The sequence below is a fragment of the Electrophorus electricus genome, chromosome 25 (assembly GCF_041902795.1).
Source record: "Electrophorus electricus isolate QZ-2024a chromosome 25, ASM4190279v1, whole genome shotgun sequence".
NCBI lineage: Eukaryota > Metazoa > Chordata > Actinopteri > Gymnotiformes > Gymnotidae > Electrophorus > Electrophorus electricus.
In genome coordinates, this window is record NC_137521.1 from 9,742,501 (window position 1) to 9,755,003 (window position 12,503).

The 12,503-nt window shown below is 46.5% G+C and overlaps 1 protein-coding gene across 4 annotated transcripts in view; it reads left to right on the plus strand.

Annotated features, from left to right (window-relative positions):
- plxnb3 (plexin B3) overlaps positions 1–10,941 on the plus strand; it is a 51,585-nt gene extending 40,644 nt beyond the window's left edge. For all 4 annotated transcript variants that reach the window (XM_035521880.2, XM_035521881.2, XM_035521878.2 and 1 more), the window contains exons 19-35: positions 192–350; positions 591–739; positions 1,020–1,120; positions 1,233–1,450; positions 2,938–3,116; positions 3,272–3,338; positions 3,546–3,692; positions 4,107–4,266; positions 4,639–4,742; positions 5,245–5,332; positions 6,578–6,744; positions 6,946–7,106; positions 7,350–7,497; positions 7,988–8,052; positions 8,311–8,386; positions 8,862–8,936; positions 9,079–10,941. In XM_035521880.2, the coding sequence (XP_035377773.2) occupies positions 192–350; positions 591–739; positions 1,020–1,120; positions 1,233–1,450; positions 2,938–3,116; positions 3,272–3,338; positions 3,546–3,692; positions 4,107–4,266; positions 4,639–4,742; positions 5,245–5,332; positions 6,578–6,744; positions 6,946–7,106; positions 7,350–7,497; positions 7,988–8,052; positions 8,311–8,386; positions 8,862–8,936; positions 9,079–9,183 (2,169 nt within the window). In that variant the 3' untranslated portion in view covers positions 9,184–10,941. The remainder of the gene's footprint in view (positions 1–191; positions 351–590; positions 740–1,019; positions 1,121–1,232; positions 1,451–2,937; positions 3,117–3,271; positions 3,339–3,545; positions 3,693–4,106; positions 4,267–4,638; positions 4,743–5,244; positions 5,333–6,577; positions 6,745–6,945; positions 7,107–7,349; positions 7,498–7,987; positions 8,053–8,310; positions 8,387–8,861; positions 8,937–9,078) is intronic.
- Positions 10,942–12,503: the final 1,562 nt, after the last annotated feature.

Here is a 12,503-nt window from a genome sequence, read left to right on the forward strand (position 1 = left end):
TAGCTGTCAAGACTAATTTCATACCATTGACCATAAAATTCTTATAGATGTTCTCGAGACGTGTCTTGGAATTTCAGGAGTGTTGGTCCCCTCGACTCACTTTGTACTGAGGGTCAGAGTGCAGCGTCCGATGTGTGCGCGCCTTTTAGAGTGTTAGTTTGAGTGTAAGGTCTGACCTGTTTCTTTTGCAGGGGAAAGGTCTGACCCTGGCCATGAGCAGGGACGAGGTGGTGGCTCACCTGGGAGATCAGGAGTGTGATGTGAAGACCCTAGATGACACCCACCTCTACTGTGAGCCCCCCGAAGAGCAGCCACATGGTGTAGACCACACAGCGCTCCCCATCCTGAAGGTGAATGCGGAGGGACACACCCACCTGGTTACGGCCCAGACACCCACCCCGATCTCACCTTACTTACACGACCCCTCCTTCTCACTCCTCATATACATGTTGCATACTTTTAATTCTAAACCATGTAGACTGTGTTTGTGTAGATGGTTGCTGATGCAATTACTTGAAATTAAACGTACGTGTGTGTGTGTGTGTGTGTGTGTGTGTGTGTGTGCGCGCGCGCGCGCGCATATCTCTCAGGTGCAAATGGGTGGGCTGGAGTTTAACCTGGGCTCGGTGCAGTATGACAGTGGCACGCACTCCCCCGTGCCCCTGGAGGCACAGGTGGGGCTGGCGGCCAGCGCCGCTGTGGTCGTCCTCATCGTCCTCGTCGTCATCCTCATGTACAGGTACGGGAACATCTCCCCGTATCCATACATGTTCACGCAATCCTCTCCAGAGCTGGCTGACCAGGTGTGTTCGTCTAACGTCTTAACCACTGCAGCTACTCGTCCATGTTCGTACCTACCTGTGTTTGTTTCCACCTTGTATGGTGTGTGTGTGTGTGTGTGTGTGTGTGTGTGTGTGTGTGTGTGTGTGTGTGTGTGTGTGTGTGTGTTACTAACTAGCCTAATATGATGATGATGATAGTGACGATGGCGGTGATGATTTTAAGTACTCCGTGTGTAGGAGGAAGAGTAAGCAGGCAATGAGAGACTACAAGAAGGTTCTGGTTCAGCTGGAAACTCTGGAAATTAACGTTGGAGATCAGTGCCGGAAGGAGTTCACAGGTGTGTTCCGAGCGCACGCACACAGGCGACACTGGGTTTAATGCATTTATCAGGCGTTGCCCGACTGACGGCTTCTTGCGTGCCGAGCTCAGTCTTTTCTTTTTGAACGCAGACCTCATGACTGAGATGATGGACTTGAGTAGCGATGTTGGTGGTCCAGGCATACCCTTCCTGGACTACCGCACGTACGCAGAGCGCATTTTCTTCCCTGGACAGAGAGGGGCACCACTGAGCCAGAACCTGGACCTGCCAGAGTCTCGCCGACAGACGGTGGAGCAGGGCCTGGCACAGCTCAACAACCTGCTGAACAACAGACTCTTCCTCACACGCGTTAGTCAAACACACCCTCCCTTTGACACTATGAACCCAAGCAGGTCCACGGACTGGAAGTCTGGTTATGGGTCTGTCCTATTGCTGGAACCTGAATTTAACACCACAGCCACTCCTCGGCAGAAGCGTACAGAAGCAGCACTATCATTGGCTGTCGAGGAAGGCTTAGTTCCACCCTCCATGGCGATCCAGTGCAGCGCTGGCCAATCACAGGCGCCCATTAGGTCCCATACACAGAACTCTGCACCTGGTGCTCACCTGTTATGCTTATCTGTCTTAGAACATTGCTTTAACAGCTCAGCAAAATGTTCGAGCTACACGTGTGACGGTGGATGCGAGTACCAGCGTGTGCCAGTGTGTGCCAGCTCTCACACACCCAGACTGGTAGCTGTTGTGCCGAGATTTGGCTAGAGAGTCGGAACTGGCAAATACTGACAAAGAAAACAAAGAAAAGGCAGAATGCAAAGCAGCCGCCGGGGTGCGTTTGATCAGCAAGTCAGCACGTGGATTATAGTAACCATCAATTTAAATACAGCTCTGGATGTGGCTAGTTACTCTATATGGGTAATACACTGGACATTCAGGCAAGCATCCAAAAAAACCCATACGTTGCAATCATCTTAAAGATAGTGTTGGCAAGCTTTTTGCATCTCTGACTAAATTACCAGCTGACTCTGAGTGTCGTTGCTGTTGATCATATCCTGTTGTTTGGTTATTAAGATTGGGTTTGGCCAGAAGAAGCACTGCTCGAAGTACTGTAGTGCTCTGTAGAGGGTTGTTTTTAAGGCTAGGTCATAATTTGCTGGTTTAGTGGGTCATTTCTCACCTTGCTTCTCGGCGTGTATGCTTGGACCTATTAGATTGCCTTAGAGAACAAACGGCAGCCAAAAGCGTCTCCCCCCATTCATGTCCCGCTGAAAGAGAAGCGGTGCCTGCAGTAGAGGCTCATGGTTTTGTTTGCCTTGCATAGAGAACTCGGCCCTCCCTCTCGCTGACTTATTGATGATGAAGCTGACAGTTATTCATACATTTTTAAGTATTTACGCACCATTTTGAATTCGGTGGATGACTTTCGGTGAAGGTGTTTGTGTGAATGTGGGGTTTCATTTTCTTTATGACATGATGCTCGTGGGATTTTGGCAGGAGTTGCCGCGGTGAAAGCGCTGCCGCTGTGCTGCCAAATAAGCGCGTCCGCTCGTGGCCGGAGCGAGCCAAGCTCTCAGCAGAACCACGCAGTCCAGACGCCATTGCCTGTGTTTTCTCAATCCTTAAAGTCCTCTAAAAGTCGTAGACTAAGCTGGGAACGCAGCGGCGTGAAGGGCTCCGTGTAAAAGCACCAAATTTTAACGGCTGTCGTGCGATAAACTCATTATGAGGCAGGCGGATTTGCCTCGCGTCGACGATCATGCCTTGAGAATGAATATGGAAATGCGGAAAGCGGAGAAAACGGCTAAAAGGCTTCGTGATTGTTGCCGTTGCGTCTGCAGTTCATCCACACGCTGGAGGAGCAGCAGAACTTCTCTCAGCGAGACCGGGGCTACGTGGCGTCCCTGCTCACCATGACGCTTCACGATAAGCTGCAGTACTTCACCGACGTCATGAAGAGCCTGCTTGGGGACCTGGTGCAGCAGTACGTGGTCAAGAACCCCAAGCTGATGCTGCGCAGGTACGGCCCACGACCCCACGGCGACCTCTGCCCTGGGTCGGACTCCTCAGACAGATGGATCGATTGGTTGGTTGACTTGGAGGAATGGTTATTTATAATTTGGTCACAGCTGAGTTTAACATGATGGGGCATTTTCTTCCTGTGGGTTTGTGCAGGACGGAGACGGTGGTGGAGAAGATGCTCACAAACTGGATGTCCATCTGCCTCTACTCTTTCCTGAAGGTACGGCAGTGCGCCGGGGTCTTCAGGTCCTCGACTAGTGCGGCGCACCGCTGACCCAAAGTGCTCCAACACTGTGAAAACAAGACACAAGTACCAGATTTAGTGTGATAAATATGGACACTGCTTTTTATGTACTTATTCCTGTGTGTGTGTGTGTGTGTGTGTGTGTGTGTGTGTGTGTGTGTGTGTGTGTGTGTGTGTGTGTAGGAAATGGCAGGTGAGCCACTGTACATGCTGTTCAGGGCCATAAAGTACCAGGTGGATAAAGGCCCTGTTGACGCTGTGACTGGTAAAGCCAAACGCACCCTTAACGACAGCCACCTGCTCCGAGAGGACATAGATTACTGCTCTGTGGTGAGAGCTACCTCTCTCGCTCTCACTCTTTACACTAGTGCTAGTGTTTGCACATTCCCATGTTGTTGGCCTGATGGTGGCATTGCTGTGTCCTTCTCATTAAAACTGGATTTGCTTTGACTAGCTGTAGACACTACCACTGTCTGAGCCAGAGTACTGCGTCATAAGGAACACACAAGATAACAGCCGCTGCTCACCCATTACCCCCCCCCCCCCCCTTGTAAAAATCCCCAGCGACTCGCTGTTTGTTTGAGAAAGTCTGGGCCACAGAGATATTAGACAACGTTGGCACTCTTCTTCTGTTTCTCTTTGGTGTTTTTTCTCCTTTTGTTGCTCTCTTCCTTCACCCCCTCTCCGTCTCCGTGAGACGGCCCCTCACTCTCCTGTGTGTTTGGTGCTGTGTTATTTTCTCAGACTCTGACCGTACTGGTTAAGAGTGGAGTGGAGGTCCAGCCGTGTCCGGTTAAGGTTCTGGACACAGACACCATCACGCAGGTGAAGGACAAGATCCTGGACCAGATCTACAAAGGAGCTCCGTTTTCCCAGAGGCCCTCAGCGGACTCGCTGGACCTCGGTACAGAAACCCGCCGCTGCCCTGTCCAACCCCAGTAAAGCGCCGTCAACGCCACAGAAAAGCTCTTTCACTGGCATTATGTGTTGCATGAATTCTCAAAGCAGAAACTCAGACCCAATTAGAGCTGAAGCCCAACATAAAAGAAACCTCCAAAGGTGATTTGTCATTGGCCCTGCAATTTCGCCCAAGCCGAGATTTAATCTATGTCTAGGGATCCGAACCCTAAACGTTTATCCTCATTATGGAGTTTAATTGGGCGATTCTGCACCTCAGCTTCGGAGCCTTACTCCGTAAATGTAGTGGTGCCCATATGCTCGCAGTTTTGCTCGCTGTAATGTAGGTTATTATTTTCGCCCACGTTTGCTTTCACAGAGTGGAGATCAGGGCAGGCGGGTCACCTGACCCTGTCCGATGATGATGTCACAGCCATCGTGCAGGGTCACTGGAAGAGGCTCAACACTTTGCAGCACTACAAGGTGAGTCACACCTCACCTGCCGGAGCGCTAATGCTGCCTTCAAGTGCTCCCGACTTTCCATGCTCTAGCATGTAATTACGGGTTTTACTGCTCATTTGTTTTTGTCAGAAATGCAAAAAAAAATAAATAAAAAGGGTTCCATTTCCTGTGCATAGCAGCGAGTGCCTGCCCAGCTACATTATGGGCATTATAATAAAATCATTGGACGTTGCATCCAATTGTCTGTCTTGTTTACGACATGAGGAGATGGGTGTTAGCACATTTGTCATTTCAGTTTGTGTCCGTTTTCCTTCACTTGAAAGGTAATGGAAGACGAGAACATTTACATTTCTGCAAGGCAGTACCTTTCATTCAGGTCTTTGTCTGATGGGAGTCTTTGATTTGATTTAAATAGAATTTGATCTCCTATTTGTGAAATCTCGGCTCTCTGATCTCTCTGCCTCTGTGTGATTTCACTCATTGTGTCTGATCTCTCTCTCTGTCTGATCTCCTCTGTCTCCAGGTGCCAGACGGAGCCACGGTGGCTCTCATTCCTCGCTCCCAGAGTTCTGGCATCACGGGTGTTAATCAGATCTACCAGACTGGAGAAAGTAAGCCTCACCTGCTCTAATAGAGGAACGCGTGCGGCCAGGTCTGAGACCCTCTCTGTTCCGATTGCCCTCAGTATGGTCTGAACTGAAGTGCAGGCGATGCCCAGCAGAGTGCAGCTTTGAGTAAATCCTACCACGTGTCTCCGTTAAGTAGCTTAGACCAAGTGAGGTGAACTGGTGCAGGAGCAAGCTGGTGCCTCACCTGCAGTGGTCCACGCTGGTGGAGGGCAGACGTGTAGGGGGGGGGTGCTTCCTCTATTCACTTAACTGCCCCTACCTACAACCAACTATGGAAACAGGTGAAGGCTTAATGCAGGTAAAACGGCAGTTATCCGCCGCTAAAGTATAATTAACAAATGTTAAACAGCAAAGTCTCTTAAAAACTAGCTGCTCGGCTAGCCTAGTTATGGTTTAAAATAATAAACATGCACTGCAGATTGGATTCTTTGTCATCATGGTACAAGCCAATGAGTTATACATTACGATTGCTTAGTTGTAATGATGCATTACAAATTATACTGTAAATGACAGAAATGCATCATAGAAAATACTACCTGAATGTTACCGAGAGAGAGAGAGACAGAGAGAGACAGACAGAGAGTGAGAGTGAGAGTGAGAGTGAGAGTGAGAGTGAGAGTGAGGGTGAGGGTGAGGGTGAGAGAGAGAGAGAGAGTGAGGGTGAGAGAGAGAGTGAGAGAGAGAGTGAGAGAGAGAGTGAGAGAGAGAGTGAGAGAGAGAGTGAGAGAGAGAGTGAGAGAGAGAGTGAGAGTGAGAGAGAGAGTGAGAGTGAGAGAGAGAGAGAGAGAGAGAGAGAGAGAGAGAGAGAGACAGACAGAGAGTGAGTGAGAGAGAGAGAGAGAGAGCCAGAGCCAGAGCCCAAGGGCAATGTTTCTCCAAACCCAACTCTTCAGTCCACCAGCTCCAGGCTCATCTCTGCTCTCATCCCAAAATCAGCCACAGGACCTCCCACCCGCTCCAACAATGACTCACAGTCCTGAATAACAACTGACTGTTTGTGCTGGGGTAGAGCCAAAATGACCACTCTCATCTCCGTGAGACCACAGATGTGCACAGCAGTGGGGGTAGATGGGAATTAGACCTCACAGGGCAGAGTTTGACCTCCAGAGAGACTATCCCCACCCCACGTGTAGTGAAGCAGGCAGACAGAGAGACTGGCCCCACCCAGCCTCCACTGACCGCTCGCTCCATCTTGCCTTCTGTGGTGTTTTGCCGTGGTCACCGCAGAGACGCCCATGCTAGAGGGCGAGGAGGAGGAGGGTCTGCGTCTGTGGCACCTGGTAAAATCGAGCGAGGACCCCGAAATTCCCAAACACAGGAAGAGCAGCATGAGGGAGAGGGAACGCGCTAAAGCCATCCCTGAGATTTATCTCACCAGACTACTCTCCATGAAGGTACCTCGCCAAACCACACACACACACACACACACACGTGCAGACACACCAGTAAGACGGTCACAGCATCGTTACTTTAAACAGAAACAGAATTGAATAATTCTCCATCCATCTGTGTTAGCTAAGCAAGCCTCAGGCAGTGTGCAGTCTGTGTGCTGCTGTAGCCTCAGCTCAGAACGTGTGCGCTTCGCCTACCTCCAGGGCACTCTGCAGAAGTTTGTGGACGACGTCTTTGTGGCCATCCTGAGCGCCAAGCGCCCGCCCCCCATAGCAGTCAGATTCTTCTTCGACTTCCTGGACGACATGGCAGAAAAGCATGGCATCGACGACCCAGAAACGGTGCACATATGGAAAACTAACAGGTGCCATTTAACACACCAGCCCTTACTCAAATCCTGACCGAATGTGTTACAGGTGCCGGCAGAAATGAGCAGCTGATGTAGTGTAAAATCCAATGAAGTGTATTATCTTTCTTTTTTATCTTGGTTAAGTAGTAACAATAATGATTTATAGCTTCAGCAGTGTATCTTATTTTCGTCTTTCTCCCCCTGACTCCTCCCCTCCACCGCCCTTGCTTTTCCTCCTCTTTTAATCCCCCTTCTCAGCTTGCCTCTTCGTTTCTGGGTGAACATCCTGAAGAACCCCCAGTTCGTGTTCGACGTGCAGGTGACGGACAGCGTGGATGCCGTCCTGTCCGTCATCGCTCAGACCTTCATCGACTCCTGCACCACCTCTGAGCACAAAGTGGGCCGGGTCAGTATGCTGATTAACCCCTTGCGCCGAGGCCGGTGTTAATTAACCCAGAAACCCGGCCTCCCAGCGGACAGCCACGGCTCTGTGCACTCAGAAGGGAGGAGGCTTAAGTGGGGCACTGGAGAGGGGAAAAAAAACTCCTGATAAAAAAGGGAAAAAATGTTACCGGTGCCTAAATGATGATTTCTCCTAGGTGACCGTGGATAAGCTCTCTCCTGCAGTTAGCACCTCATACGAAGACATGGAATGTTTAGGATGCAAAAGCAAATCCGCTGTCCTAGTATGTGGCTAATTCCGTTTGGAAACCTAGATTTTACTTGCAAAAACAAGGGGAAAAAATTAAGTACATGCCAGAGTAGGTTGAGAAGAGTCCTGGAAGAAATCCAAGGCAAAACCGGATGCGGCGCATGACCCACCGCTACCTACAGTGCAGGGTCTGCGACCGTGAGGTTGCCGGCAGGGCTGTCATATGTGTTCTCTTGCTGTTTAGGATTCGCCTGTGAATAAGCTTCTGTACGCCAGAGAAATCCCTCGTTATAAGCAGCTAGTAGAGAGGTGAGTCCTTCACATCATCCACCCATCCACCAGCACGTCTCCACCCGCAGGCGGAGACGCTAGCGACTGACGCTGTGAAAAGCGTGATCATTTGAGACAATAATCACTTTTGTTCAACATGACACTTTTTTTTTTAAACGGTGAGAACCGCTGGTTAATATCCCTGGCACAAGGCGAAATTAATGGTAGTAGTTGTCACTGGTAGATGGCCTGATGGAGCTGCAGGTGTAGCAATGAATGCCCATGTCTCTGCTGCAGGTACTACAGTGATATCCACAGCGCCGCGTCTGGGTGCTACCAGGAGATGAATTCCATGCTTACCGAGCTGTCTGGGGTGAGATGCAAGAGTTCACTAACTTTTATTTTTTTTAAATGCTCCATATCTGGCTTTACCATCGGTAACCTCAAGATCTCATTGATAATAAAGATAATGAGGTTAGAGGGGCAGTGTTGGCCAAGCAGATAGCAATTTGGGCTATCAATTGGAAGGTGTGGGTTCAAATCGCAGCTCTGCTATGCAGCCACTACTGGGCCTTAGAGCAAGGCCCTTAACCCTCCATACAATGTCTGACCCCAGCTCAGAAAGAAGCTGGGATATATACACTATACGCAAGTGTGTATATGACCAAATAAATGCATTCCATATGGTTTAGATGTTAATCTAATCCAAAATACAAGATGATTTGAAATTTAACATATAACACTAAATATAGAAATAAATTTCTTAGACATTTCTAAGTTTATTTTAAACACAGTAAACTGTTTAATCATGAACATCTGAATAATCTTTTTTTCATGTGTGTTTTCAGAGTTTTGCATCAGAGATGAACAGCTTGGTGGCTTTGCATGAGTTGTATAAGTACATCAACAAATATTATGATCAGGTCAGTAAGAGTGATCGGAGCAGACCACTGCATAATGATGATGGATTCATTTGCTAATGCATATAATTACTCATGCACTAAGTGGTGGGTGTGTGTGTATGTATGTATGTATGTATGTGTGTGTGTGCGTGCGCGCGTGCAGATTATCATGGCCCTAGAGGAGGATACTGCAGGGCAGAAAATGCAGTTAGCCTACCGGCTACAGCAGGTCGCCGCCCTGGTGGAGAACAAAGTCACAGACCTTTGAGGTTGGACACGTGTCCCAGCTGAGCTCAGCCCACACCACTGCCCTGTTTTTCACACCCCCACTTCTGGACACTTTAGCCCTTTTGGGACATCTTAACCAAAGGGAAAAGTAGGACTCAGAATGAGACATCTTACCCGTTAAGGCAACTGAGTATCATCACAGAATGTGTGGGGTAAAACGGCACATACGAGGGGGCTTTCTACTAAGCACACTGAACAGTTTTTTGTTTTCTTGTTTGTTTTTCTTTGTCACGTACTCTTCAGTGGTACTACTGATATGTATGTTGTATTTGGGTGTGTATGAGTGTACGATTTTTATATTATTATAGAATGTTTCCTCTGTCTCCTCTGGTTCTGCTCATCATGCTTTACTAATGTGCATGTGTGCTATGGCAGCACAGACGAACCGTAGCTGTTGCATGGCTTATGACATGTAGAGAGGACAGTCTCTTTCATTTGAGCTTTCAGAAATATTAATTGGGCTCTTACATTCGCAATTTTAGATTGCAGATAGTTGTCAAATTATGAATTGTAAGCACAAGTGCCATAATAAGTCAATGCAGCACAAGTGTGTGTGTGTGTGTGTGTGTGTGTGTGTGTGTTCTATTTGTATGCATGTATGTGTTTTAAATTACACTGTTTCTTATCTGTAGGTCACACATTTCTAGTAATAGTAACTAGAGCGTTTTTGGAATTGAAAAAAAATACTGCTGTTGGGGAATTAGACTGAATACATTCCTTCCGTTAATTTAATCCTACAGTACCCATAATGACAAAGCAACAACAAAACAATACTGCTGAGTGGCGGTGTGTTGCTGTAGTGTTCAATTTTCTTCTTTGCCGTACAGAAGTCATGAGACAGAACGTGCTGTTTACGTGGTCAGATGGCTTCATCTGTACGTGTTCAAATCAGCGTGGTTAGAAGTGACTGCTGCTTCAAGGAAAGATATAAAATATATATAGATATATGTATATATCACATTTGGGGGGGGGCACTAATTACTATGTATGTGAAAAAGCACGATGCCAGGGGTGGGGGTGTTCACAAAGATAAAATGTAATGTACTTTGCCTCATATGTAGCTGAAAGCTGAAAGGAACGAGGCCAGTTACTGCTTTGACGCAGTAGATGTCCAAAGCAAAAGTAGAAGTGCTGTATGGCAGTGCATAGTAAACATTTCTAAATAGGTGAGGGCGGGTTTGATTGGTGATCAGGGTGATGGGTGGGTCAGCTTTGTTGCTTGGTTCTGGTGATTTAAAGAGCAGCAGTTGGCATGCAAGATGTGAAGATGACACTGAATAGAAACTAACTTATTTTTATTGTAAATAGCGCTTATTTATAAATAACTACCAAACGTGCCTTCTTTGTAACCTTTTATAATGACTACCAATTACAGTATACAAGCTTGACAATGTTACTTGCCAAATAGTGAAGAGAGAGGTGCCACTACGCTTAAACGTGTGGCCTTTGAAAGACGAGGGCTGGCCAGAACTGATTCTGCCATCCATGCCACTTTTTTAGACTGGAAAAATGGTAGAGTTACTGTAAATGACGACAGTGTACGTCTCAGGATCTCTGCAACCTTTCTTTGTGATTTCAGTATTGCCACTTGCTCTGTATAGCTTTCTGTTTAACATGGCTTTCCTGTGTACTTCACTCTACTTTTCTGGGGAGTTCGGGTCGGATTGTTTTTTTTTTGTTTGTTTGTTTTTGGTGTTCTAGGTGAAGCTACTGTAAATAAAAAACTAATTTCAATACTGCTATTGGGTTGGAATCATTCCTAGATTTCTCCTTTCATTGTTGAAATTCACTCATGCAGCACTTTGCTGTGGAAATCATTGCCATTGTTTCCCGACTTGCTTAGACGGGTTCTGAGGCCTTGTCTTGACACTTTTGTGTAAGCTGAGTGATTGAGTGTATGGCAGTGGATGAAGGAGAATACAAAGACGTAGACATGTATGTACTGCTGGACTTTTTCACTTTTCACTCTCACATTAATACAAGGGAGTGGGGATGACTGCAATCCAGAACAGAGTTCCTACTTCAGGGACTTGTATGGTGGGGAGGGTGGGCAAATTTTGTGAGTGTTTTTGTTTAGCCTTTGTAATTTAGAAATATCAGGGTTTACTTATAAATAGCAGGTCAATATTATAAACCCCTGGACTTATAAAGGTTATTTCAATTTGTTCATACAGTATATGTTAGCCTAAATTGGAATGTGTTTGGTCTCTCAGTATAGTCTTAATTATTGTAAATTTATGCATGCTTGAGGTTGGCTTTTTAATTTTTGTTTTCTTTGTTTTTTGGGTCAGTATGTTACTATGAATGTGATGTGCGTACGTGTTAGCAAGCCCTTGTACATGGCGCTGAGGTGAACTTCCTGGCAGTCGTTGTGAATGGCCATTTGCGAACTTCCAGTACCGCATGGTTTTCTCTGAGAGAAAAGAGACTGCTCAACCAAGTCCGATTTTTGTGATGCTCATGGTCATACCAAAAGTACTGTTTTTATCCAGCATATCGCACTAGAGGGACCGTTGATGCAGTTGTTAAGGATTGTTTGAACTGTTTGTGGAGCTTTTGCCAATCGCCATATTTTACACAATTTTTTATACAAGGGGAAAAAAATAATATATTGTAATTTTCTAATGGAATCCAGGTTAAAATAAAACTTGGGCCCATTCTAAACTTTCATTCTCTTTTGTATTTGTATTGGGTATAATTTCCTAACAGCTGTGTATATTTGCCTGTATATATTATAAAGAAAAACTTTTTTTCCAAGTTGGATAAAATTACTCTCCATTGAGGAGAAATTGGGAGCCAAAATATTGACACGAATGAATTTGTATGAGAAATCAAAAATAAAGTTATAATTTTAACAACAAAATTGTCTGTGATTTTCAATGTGATCAATTATTTCTTGAATAGTGCTTACTAGCCATTTGTTGAGGAAGTAATAACTGGACTGGAACAGTGAAGCTTATTAACAGGTTTTTAAGAATTTATTTTCATTCTTAGATATAAAAATTACAGATATGCCCAGTTTTGGTTCAACTTTACCACTGAAGTGGCCTGTTCTTCCTGTTCTCATCACTGCACCATCAAGCATTCTTACACACACGGAGAGCACTTTATGCGCACGTAGGCACCGTTATAACCGGCTCATTTGAGACCGCAGCACCACAAACGGAGGCCAACACGAGAACGGCGATTGCGAACAGTGTGTTGTATAATGTATTATTCATTAGAGAGAGAGAGAGAGATGTTGGATGAGAGATCCTGCATCTATATAGCTCATATAGCGCATCTTCAAGGACTCCCAGC